This window comes from Lissotriton vulgaris, chromosome 1_2 (assembly GCF_964263255.1).
Source record: "Lissotriton vulgaris chromosome 1_2, aLisVul1.2, whole genome shotgun sequence".
NCBI lineage: Eukaryota > Metazoa > Chordata > Amphibia > Caudata > Salamandridae > Lissotriton > Lissotriton vulgaris.
Genome location: NC_141686.1, coordinates 217,810,036 through 217,822,114, shown reverse-complemented (window position 1 = coordinate 217,822,114; position 12,079 = coordinate 217,810,036). Strand labels below are relative to the sequence as shown.

Here is a 12,079-nt window from a genome sequence, read left to right as displayed (position 1 = left end):
GGGAACTAGAAATGACCTGGGGAATGGCTGAATAATGTGTTGTTACACCATCACCTAAGGACATTGTGTCACCTATTATGACTCACAAAGGACTGTCTTGATGAAACAATCACTCTCTCCCTGGGTGCAGAGAACGTCTTCAAGAGGGTCAAGTGTGTATATCCATTTAGGACATGGATAGGGTGGGCTTCGAGAGCTTTTCATATGCCAATTCTGATTGTTGTATGAATGCACATTAGCACACATATCCTATGGTGGTTTCTACTCCATCCATTTTTTAATCACCTGGGTGGGCAGAGCAGGGATGCCCACTCTTAAAACTACGGTTCTTACGAACATTAGTTTTGCTGATGGCAGTCATATCAGAAGAAAGGGATTAAAAGTATCACGATAAACATTGGCACTTTAAATTACTGCTGTATGCAGATAACATCCTCTTGACCATCATTTACCAAAAAACTTTGGTACTCAATTTACTCCATTGTTGTGCTGCAATGTCAAATGAGATACAAAAGGAGGTGGTGATGGACGGAGCATCTGAATCAATCAAACACTTGCACCCAGTCGAAAGATCTGCGTTTGATCCATCACCGTTCTTTAGCCCACTCTGCCACCCCAGTTCAGACATGGCTATTTGCAAATCAGTCTGACCCTGTGCCTCATGGGACCAGTCCAGCCCAAACTGCCAAGCCATGTCTTCCCTGGACCGGAAACAAGCTTCTGAGGACCGGTTTCTGGCATTCCTGCAGTCTTTAGCCCGGCTTGCTTGAATGCAGTGGCAAAGTGAGCAAGGGACTCACGTCTGAGCATACCCTGCCACACTTATGGTGGCCAAAAGCGGTACAAAAGGAGGTGGTGATGGACGGAGCATCTGAATCAATCAAACACTTGCACCCAGTCGAAAGATCTGGGTTTGATCCATCACCGTTCTTTAGCCCACTCTGCCACCCCAGTTCAGACATGGCTATATGCAAATAAGTCTGACCCTGTGCCTCATGGGACCAGTCCAGCCCGAACTGCCAAGCCATGTCTTCCCTGGACCGGAAACAAGCTTCCGAGGACCGGTTTCTGGCATTCCAGCCGTCTTCAGCCCAGCTTGCTTGAATCCAGTGGCAAAGTAAGCAAGGGACTCACGTCTGAGCATACCCTGCCACACTTATGGCGGCCAAAAGCGGTACAAAAGGAGGTGGTGATGGACGGAGCATCTGAATCAATCAAACACTCGCACCCAGTCAAAAGATCTGGGTTTGATCCATCACCGTTCTTTAGCCCACTCTGCCACCCCAGTTCAGACATGGCTATATGCAAATCAGTCTGACCCTGTGCCTAATGGGAACAGTCCAGCCCGAACTGCCAAGCCATGTCTTCCCTGGACCGGAAACAAGCTTCCGAGGACCGGTTTCTGGCATTCCAGCCGTCTTCAGCCCGGCTTGCTTGAATCCAGTGGCAAAGTGAGCAAGGGACTCACGTCTGAGCATACCCTGCCACACTTATGGCGGCCAAAAGCGGTACAAAAGGAGGTGGTGATGGAGGGAGCATCTGAATCAATCAAACACTCGCACCCAGTCAAAAGATCTGGGTTTGATCCATCACCGTTCTTTAGCCCACTCTGCCACCCCAGTTCAGACATGGCTATATGCAACTCAGTCTGACCCTGTGCCTCATGGGAACAGTCTAGCCCGAACTGCCAAGCCATGTCTTCCCTAGACCGGAAACAAGCTTCGGCGGACCGTTTTCTGGCATTCCAGCCGTCTTCAGCCCGGCTTGCTTGAATCCAGTGGCAAAGTGAGCAAGGGGCTCACGTCTGAGCATACCCTGCCACACTTATGGCGGCCAAAAGCGGTACAAAAGGAGGTGGTGATGGACGGAGCATCTGAATCAAATGAGACAAAAGCAAAGCACTAATAATGTGTACCGGACAAGCTGCAGTGGAGGGCTACCCCTTTCAATAGAAAGAATTCTACCTAAAATATATGGGTCTTTTCCGAATGGATGTTTTAAGCACATAGAGGACTGTCTTACTGAAACTAAAGATGATTATGCATGGTTGTCACACTTGTAACTCTTTCTTTGGTGTACAGATGGTAAATACAGCTACTGATAACCATTCCTCATACACTGATACTACAAATAAATCACACATTCTTTCTTATGCATAGGGAAGCGTGAGACCGCACTTACATTATTGCACACAAATGATCCAGTGGCCTCCAAATTCCATGTTCCATGTGTAGAATCCTATTACCTGCCACATCAGCTAACACAAGTTGATGATTCATCCTCTCCAGTCCTAAAGACCACACATGTAAGCAAATGGGTTTACCATGTGACACCAGTATTGATACACATACTTGTGAAATCTCCCAACTGACTGGTGGATAATCCAGTCCCTTGAACACAATGTTAGCATGAGGAGCCATAGATAAATACCTGAAAATTGATCCATTCCTTCACAAGGGAGTTCTCTTATGGAATAATGCAACCATACACATCGGGGGTGCTATGATACAATAGGACAAATGGATCTCTGCAGGAATCAACTCCGTATTAGAACTTTTATTTGCAGAAAACATTAAAGGGATATTTGCTAATGTTTTGCTTTGGGGTGCATCACAGTCCTGATGTATAATCCTTTTTGGCATTTACTAAGCCACGTGAATCCATGCGAAGCTACATTGCAAGACGCTCCTTCTCCTACATTGCTGCCAAGTCTTGCAACGACTCCCCCCTTCACCTCCGAACAGAAACCTCCCTCAATGAATTCAGAAAGGTGCTCAAGACCTGGCTTTTCGAGATATCACAGCAGGATCCTAGTGCTTGGATACCCTCACAGGTGATTAGCCACATAGTACAAATCCTGATTGATTGATTTTAAGATTTTGTGGGGTTTAGTAAATACAGAGTTTGTATTTTTGCACATTCCCAGGTTTAAAGAGACTTGTAACTTAGGAATGTGTCAAAAAGCTATGCCTCCCTGAAGCAGGCTTAACAAGGAGAAATATTTGTATTTCTCTTTCATGCTTCCTCTATCTATGTGTGCTGCATCCTGCGTAAGCATGGGCATTCTGTAGGACAAGTAGAAAGAGGAACATGCCTTTACAAATTGTTTTTGTGCAAGATGATGTCCCCTTTACTCCATACATAAATCAGTGTACTTCTTCCTTTGTTTAACCAGATATACCAGATATGTGCATGACTTAATCATCTCCAGAAATGTCTGTGGAAATGCCATTGTAACTGTTCTTCTGACATCTTCACAGGTTCCACTCAAGACTGTAATGCACTCTACAGCAAAATATAAATACATTCACACTGTGATATTCCTTTGGGAATTTCATCTACTTCCTTTGGAAGCAAGAATTACATTTGAAATAGGCTGTCGGCTAGATAAAGATTAAGCAATTTACCTAAACAAATCTAGTTACCTCCTCAACCTACCTACTGTATCTTGGGACATATGATTCTCAAAGAGTAAATCCAAACTATCAACAGAAACCCATAAATTCAGGTTTGTAGTACTCTTAAAGTAATCATTCACTGGTGCAAAACCAATTGTTTGCAACTCACTCCCAAGAGAACTGCGGACCCTTGTTGAAACTGAACCTGCCCACATTTTCATGTTCTACACTATTCATAGCAATCCTCACTAATGACCTTATCCCTCCCCTTGATCTGGTCTCCTACTAACCTCCCCCTCCTTTGATCATCTCTGACCAGGACACATTTTGTATCCTAAGGTAGTTTAGTCATCCTTCTCACAGGTCACCTGACTTCAATTGCATCTGGCAGCGAAGGTTCTTCTATCTCTATGGGAGGGGACATGTCTGACACTTCACCCATGTGCAATCAATGGAAACTTGACACATTATATCAGATGTATGCATGTGTTGGAACCCAGATTCCACTGCAAATGTCAAAGTATAGGTGAAAAAAAATTCTCCACACATTAACGTGACAAGACACTCAGTAATATATAGTACCTATTGCCTGAGACAAGAATAGACCAAACCAGTGAAAATGCAAAGACCACATTGATGGAACATTTACTTAGTATGCTCATAATTTTAAAAACAGACTAACAAATGCTGCAAATGTGGTAGCTCTGCGGTACATGCCATTGCTACTTTGCCATAAGTTCATGCACGTAAATATGGCGTGGGAGAATTACGTTTGGAAGAACAAGTCTTGATAAGCCAAATATTGGTGAGATACCCCATTTATTTTAATATATGAAAAATAATTTTGAAAAAAAATTGAGATAGCTCAAAAGGAAACTTACAACTAGATGTAAGAAACTAAACTCAGATGAGAGGCTGTAGTTAAAGACATTGATCCAGCAGGGTTGCATCCATGTTAATTGTTCAGAATAACCACTGGCTGTAAAATGAGCACCATTTATACTGTTTTTATGCACACTTGTCTGTAATGTCTTTTGGGCTGCTCTATTATGAGCCATCTCTTGCCTGCTATCACCTAAAAGGAGGTGTTATTAAACAACATATATGTCATTTCAAGTGCATTACTTTTGACAAAGATCATACTTTCTGAAGAGACCATTTCTTTGACAAGATCAGCTTGATGGCTTTCTTGACATCCTGGTTTCTCAGGCTGTAGACCAGTGGATTCATCATGGAGATCCCCACAGTGTAGAAGACAGACACCACCATATCCTTCGTCAAGGAGTGGCTGCCTGGGGCCTGTAAAGATATAAACAACGCACTTCCATAGAAGAGCATCACTACAGTGAAGTGTGAAGAGCATGTGGATAATGCCCGGAGTATCCCGGCTGCTGAACGCATCCTCAGGATGGTTTTGAATATGAAGGCATAAGATATGAGGATAACTAGGGTGGAGAACATTCCTATCAGGAATGATGAGACTTTGAACTGGACTCTGTTTATCCGAGTGTCAGTGCAGGCTAACTGGAACAGGGAAGGATAGTCACAAAAGAAATGCTGGATTTCAGTAGACCCACAGAAAGATAGCCCCAACATGAAACCTACATTTAATGATGTATTCACAAAACTCCACGCATAACAGGCAGATGCCATCATAATGCAATATGTTTTAGTCATGATAGAGTTGTATTTCAAGGGAAGACATATAGCAGCGTAGCGGTCATATCCCATTGCCGCAAGAAGGAATGCATCAGTAGTTCCAAAAATTGTATAGAAATAAAGCTGGGCCATACAACCACCGTAGGAGATAATGTTTTTTGCCACAATAAAGCTGACCAACATCTTTGGAGTGATGGTGGAAGAGTAGCAGAGGTCTACGAAGGACAGATGACTGATAAAGAAATACATTGGTGTCCAAAGTCGAGGGTCATTATGGATTAGGGCAATCATGCCACCGTTGCACACTAGAGTCACCCCATAAATGGCCACGAAGAGCAGGAAAAGTGGAATTTTAAGATTATAATGACCTGTGATGCATAAGAGAGTAAACTCTTTGGTTTCATTTTGTAGCTTCATGGTTTGAAATCGATAACCTGAAAAGGAATGGAAACAGAAGATATGAGCAAAGCATTTACTTGTAACATTGACATTTGTAAATAAACCCTGAGCATAGTTGCATGGTGATTTATGTGTTCAAGCAAGTTATAATACAATTCAGAGAAGCTCCTGAATTGAAAAAATAAAAGTGTGCCTTTAAAAGACTGTTTTTTAAATTGAGGTTCAAATCAAAGATAATAAAATGATAGTAGAATGCCATCACCATCAGTACCCTCAAGGTTTCCTTTACAATCAAAAGCTGTATATATAAATGTGTTTTTATATGTAGATTCCCAATCGGCAGTAGAGGTTAGTGAAATCTAAAATCGGTGTGTCTTAAAAACGGTGAACAGCCATGACAACGCGGGGATTACCCCCCACTGCCATTACAACGCAGGAATTACAACGAAAGTTGTTATAAGGACTTTCGCTGGAGGGCGCTCTTGGATAGGGAATAGTTTAATTTTCTATCCAACTCCTTCCCTACTGTCAACGTGGGCTGGAGTTGGAATAGAAAATTAAATTATTCCATTATCCAGCACCCTCCAGCGAAAGTCGTTGTAACGACTTTCGTTGTAATTCCTGCGTTGTAATGGCACGCGTGGTAATACCACGCGTTGTCATGTCCTACAACCCTTAAAAACATCCTTTGTGTAATTGCATCAAGCCAAAGAGAAAGGAAAGCAAGATCTAACTGTTTGAGAGAGACTTATAGGAGCGGAGGGACTTTTCACCTGAGACAATTTTGAATCAAATGAGCGAAATGTGGAGAATTTTGGGCACACTTTTCCAAAGAATATTGCCTAAAAATTAATAATATTTCAATGCAATTTGCACCAACTCTATTATTCAATGCGTCTCCCTTAATTTCTTTGTAGTGTTTTCTTTCAATCTTCCATTATGACTCTTCAAGCAAAATAATGCCTCTTACAGCAGAAAAATGACATCCTAAAACATTATGGTCTGCTCCAAATGAGTCATGAAGATACATTGCATAGTGTTCCTTTAGGCACTGTGGGTCAGATTTACAGGCCTCTTGTGCCTGCTTGCTCCGCCATTGAGTCCATTTTGTTTGAGGCAGCGGCGCATCAAACAATACAGCTGACTTTCAATGTGACACATCAAAGGAGATGCTCACTTTGTACAGCCCTGCATCACATTATACCTGCGTCAGGTAGAATGCATGCAGGGTGGGATCTCCCATTTAGTGGTTTGGTGCACCGGCCAGGGCAGCTGACTTTGGAGCACAGGCTTAACGGTTTTATTCCTGCCCCCGGGTGCAACTCAGCTCAGCACCGTGTGACTCTAGGCAATAGCTCACTTAGGGCTCGATGTAGGTGGCCCATTACCGGTCGGTAAACCCGAAATTCAGTAAATTTCAGGTTTACCGACCGGTTTTGAGCCATTTCTGATGTAGGGGGTGATTTGGTAAATACTGAATCGGTATTTCCTGAATCAGTAAATGGCATGTAGGAGGCACTTTTAAGAGTGTTCATGTGCTGTAAGGATTCGTTATTTACCACCAACTATTAGTTGGTGGTAAATACCGAATACCTTTGAAAATGCAAATCTGTGCATTTTCAACAGTGCCATGTGGCAGTATGTGTGCCATATGTGCACACAAGCACTATTCAGGGTTGCAACAGGGTGTCAATGTGTCTCCCTGTCACCCTTGAATGTTTCCCTATTTTACCGAATCGGTATTTACCGATTCGGTAATTCACATTCATTCCTATGGGTCTCCAGGCCCATAGGAATGAATGGGAATTACTGAATCGGTATTTACCGATTTTTTATCTACATAGCATTTACCGATTCTGAAATACCCAATCGGTAAAATTTGGTATTTTAGAATCATTAAATTTTCATTACCTACATCTAGCCCTTAATTACCACGACGGCCCCCAGTGTCTTGAGACCTGTAAGGGAGAGTAGTTAGCGCTTTACAAATACGGATCTCCATTTACACAGGAAGGCCTTGTAAAAGTGATGCAGTGAAATCTACAAGATGTCACAACACCACTTTTAGGACGCCACGGTGTCAAAACCTTACACCTGCTTGAAGCGGGAGTAAGGAGTGACGGATTGCAATAAGTATAGGCCTCAACATGAATTACTGGAGTTACGTCGTGCTTGCGACATAACTCCAGGAATGCATGACTTTTGAGCCAACAAATCCATCAGAATTTCTGATGCCGCTGTTAATCCTTGCACCATGGAGCGCTATATTGTGAATACAGCACATCCATGGTGGCGTAAGGACATTTGATGCTGGCACAAGAAAACTGACGCATTTATGCAGATATGTCAGTGTCGTAGTTACATCCTTACGCAAAAAGCCTTGTTTCAGTGGAAAGTATTCATGTATATAATAAGTTAAAAGCAACAGTTGTCTTGTCAGACACAGCAATAACCTCCAACTGCCGAAACCCCAGCAACTCCATTACCTCATTGTAGAACATGATGACATCATAATTGACTGTTGTCCCAACCTAGCTGAAACTGCGTAAGTTAATTAAGTACGCATCCCCCTCCCTCATCCATTACAATGACCTGTTACAATGCAGGAGTGAAGTAGCAGAAGCTGTGCAGAATAACTAATAATAAAAGAGCACAGATAAATAACATGTAAAATACTAGTAAAATAAATCAAAACAAAACCATCTAGAAATATTTCATGGATACCAAAGTAAGCAGAGAACCTACAAGAAACAAAATAACATTATTCACAAACATATACATTTAAGTAAGCAAGAGGCCTTCTTGCCCTTACTTCCCTCTCAGCCTGTGGCATAATATTGGAATAATCTCCTCTACTTGCAACAAGTTCATCACGACCCAGTACAAGAACTCCAAATTACTGACCAGTTGCCCCCTGTTGTGCCTTTGAAAATTCTTTGTCATTCATCAACAACCAAGGCGAACAAGTGTCGCCCACACCATGCTTTACCTGCTCATGTTCAAGAAAACGACCTTTCTTCTGGTAACCAGCAAGACGCCCTAGATTCCATGTCTGTCCATCATCTAACTTGACCCAATTGACTCCCACTCTTTTCACCGCGACGAGCACCCTGAATCTACTCAAAAATCCACTACCATCTCCAGGCTTCACCTTCACCAAATCTCCCACATCATTCAGGCGTTTCTCCAGGCTGTCCATTCTCAAACCTTCCCTCAAACCTTTAGTTTTTTCCTCACACATCCAAGTTGGCAATAATATTCTTCCTGCTGTCCTACCCCTCATCAACTCAAAGGGGCTTCTACCTGCGTTGATATTCTTTGACAGCATACCGCACAGCCAAACCTAAATTAAACGCCAATTGCACAGTGCTCTTCACCATCCCGTTTATCCGTTCTACCAAACTATTTCCTTGAGGGTTGTATAGCGATTAACTCCGAGGCTGTTGTCAGAAGGTTCAAGAATCACTGGAGTCGACGTAGGTTCCTGTGTCCCACCTCCTCTGAAATGAACAACTAATGTATTCACACTCTAAACATATGTATATTTACTTGGTATGAACAATTGAAGTCTCTTACCCCAATGTGACTTGGACTGTGCCTCTCTATGTGGTAGCTGTTGTATTCTTCACTGTTCCTGCATATGAACCGATATTAGTGCGTTGTTCTTTTTGGAATTTCACTTGAAAAGTCTTTGGATAATAGAGGAATTAACTGAATGTAAATAGTCTCAAGAAAGTTCACTGGAAGTCTGCACAGATATGATTTTAGATAACGAACTAATCCTAGCTATAAGTAAGCTAAATACTGCCCTTAAACGGTATACGAATATTTAAGAAGAGTAGCTAACCCTACTCTAATTCTACTGAATACCTAACTTGAATTCTATGAAGTGGCACTAAACGAATGCTTAAAACTACAAAGTTTTCCACAAAAGTCACTTGCCGGAATCCCACGTTGCGCATGCGATAAGAAAACAACCAAGAACAAGAAGCGCTGACAGGAATTTTCGGAACAAGAGCTTCACACGAGAGCTGCGCTATGTCTCCGGTGAAGAGGTCAGTTGAAGTGTGCAGATTCCAGAGCCGCCGTGTGCTTCATCTCCACAGCTGCTCGCGCGCTCTTGAAGACTAGAACGCTTCCCCAGCACTGTTTGTGGCTCTCCTCTGCGGCCATATTGGGGTACTCGCTTTCCAAGGTTCTGGACGCAGCGCTGCAGGAATAGAGTGGTCACTCTGTGCTGTCTCCTCCAACGTGGATATTTAGGGACTTGCTTTAGTGGCCGCTGAGTTTTTGCTTGCACTGACCTAATGCTAGCTATTGTGCCTGGAGTCTTGACAGTACCCCCCTTCAAGAAAGGTCCTCCCAGAGTGGGTTTGTTGGGGTACGTTTTATGAAAAGCTTCAACTAGTCGTGGGGCATGTACATTAACAGATGGTTCCCACGACCGCTCTTCAGGGCCGTAACCTTTCCAATCTATCAAGTAAAACAGTTTATTCTTAGTGATTTTGGAATCTAAGATCCTGCTGACCTCGTACTCTTCGCTGGATTCAACTACAATAGCCGGTGGGGAGTCTTTTAATCTGACCTGGTCTGGACTTTTCTTTAGAAGGGAAATGTGGAAAGTAGGGTGAATTTTCAATGATTTGGGTAGTTGTAGCTTAACCACTACAGGATTGATGATTTTTATGATTTTAAATGGTCCTATGAATCTAGGCTGAAATTTCCGATTACCCTTCAATCTCAAATGTTTAGTGGATAGCCATACCTGATCACCTACTTCAAACTGGGGACCCTGTCTTCTCTTTTTATCTGCCTGTTTCTTATAGGATTGTTTTGCCTTTTTTAAATTCCTCAACGCTCTTTTGTAAGAACCCTGTCGCTCTTCCATTACACTAGTAATGGCTGGGACATCTCCATTCTGTTTTCCTAGTGTGATTGTCGGGTGTCTGCCTGTATTCAAATAAAATGGAGTAAACCCTGTGGAGTCATGAGTTGCATTATTGTATGCAAATTCTGCAGTCCACAATAAATCGGACCATTCAACATCCTGTTCCAACAGATAGAGGCGCAAATATTGCTCCAAATCTTGGTTCAACCTCTCGGTCTGACCGTCTGTTTCAGGATGATAACTAGTGGAATAACGTGTATCAATGCCTAAATTGTGCATAAAGGCCTTCCAAAATCTAGACATGAACTGTGATCCCCTATCTGATATGATTACCTGAGGAATCCCGTGTGCCCGAATTATGTGTTGGTTAAAGGTCTGCACTAATTGAGAAGCTGTGGGTACTGCCTTAAAAGGAATGAAATGTCCCATTTTAGTAAATGAGTCCACCACCACCAAAATCACTGTTTTACCTTGACTAGAGGGCAGATCCACTATCAGATCTAGTGTCACTGTGTGCCATGGGTATGGTGCATTAGGTAAGGGTTGCAGTAAACCCTGTGGGGCCTGTCAACTAGGCTTCCCCTTTATGCAAATCTCACAGGTCGAAACATATTGTCTTACTTGAGCTGCCAAGTCTGGCCACCAAAAGTGTCGCCTGACCAGTTTTTCAGTCTTCTTAACTCCTTTGTGACCCGCCAACCGATCATCGTGGCAACCCTTCATGGGCTCTTCTTGAAGTTTTCTGGTTGGAAGATATAATTTGCCTTCATGGTAAGGAAGTCCACTGACAAGAGTTCTTTTTACATCTGACTCTACCCATTTACGGAGATCCTCTTCTGAGCAAACTTGCTGAATTTGTTCATCAAATTCTTTCAATTGCATGGCACCAATGATTTGTTTCAACGGAACTATTGATTCCTCGACTGAGGGTTTTTCTTCGGCTGCAGGGTTCATGCGTGAAAGGGCATCGGCCTTTCCATTTTTCGCACCTGGTTTGTAAGTGATCACAAAGTCGAACTCTGAGAAATACAGGGACCATCTCAATTGACGTGGCGAAAGAGTTTTTGCAGACTTAAGAAATTGGAGATTACGATGGTCGGTAAATACTGTGACAGTATGCTTGGCCCCCAGTAGGTAGTGTCGCCAGTCTTGGAATGCCTCTCGAACAGCCAACAACTCCTTGTCGGCGATGGAGTAATTACGCTCCGTGTCAGACAGTTTCCTGGAACGGTAGGCCACCGGATGTAGTTGTCCCGTAGTTTTGTTTCTCTGCGAAAATATTCCACCGGTTGCAAAGTCTGATGCATCTGTCTCTACAAAAAATGCTTGTTCCGGGTCTGGGTGCATTAGAATAGGGGCGCTAATGAATGCAGTCTTCAAGTCTTGGAAGGCTTGTTCTGCATTTGCGGTCCACTCAAATTTTTGCCCCTTCTTTAGCAGATGAGTGATGGGAGTGACTTTAGACGAGAAATTAGGAATAAACCTCCGGTAAAAATTGGCAAAACCAATAAAACTTTGGATTTCCTTCACACTCCCCGGTGATGACCACTCCTGAATTGTACGAACTTTTGAATTATCCATCTCGACCCCCGCTGCGGACAACATGAATCCCAAGAACTCCACCTTCTCTGCATGAAATGAACACTTTTCCAACTTCACATACAAGTGGTTATCCAAAAGCTTCTGGAGAATGGCTCGTACGTGCCTGACGTGATCCTCTATATCGTTGGAAAAA

General features: G+C 42.9%; 1 protein-coding gene across 1 annotated transcript; it reads right to left on the bottom strand.

The window, feature by feature from the left end:
* Positions 1-4,535: 4,535 nt before the first annotated feature.
* On the bottom strand, positions 4,536-5,474 carry LOC147735039 (olfactory receptor 5B21-like). Its single transcript, XM_086952567.1, has one exon. The coding sequence runs from the start codon at positions 5,472-5,474 to the stop codon at positions 4,536-4,538; it is 939 nt and encodes a 312-aa protein (XP_086808693.1).
* Positions 5,475-12,079: the final 6,605 nt, after the last annotated feature.

Bases quoted from the DNA above. Each gene is read 5' to 3' on its own strand.
- LOC147735039 (XM_086952567.1), bottom strand. From the start codon at position 5,474: ATGAAGCTACAAAATGAAACCAAAGAGTTTACTCTCTTATGCATCACA.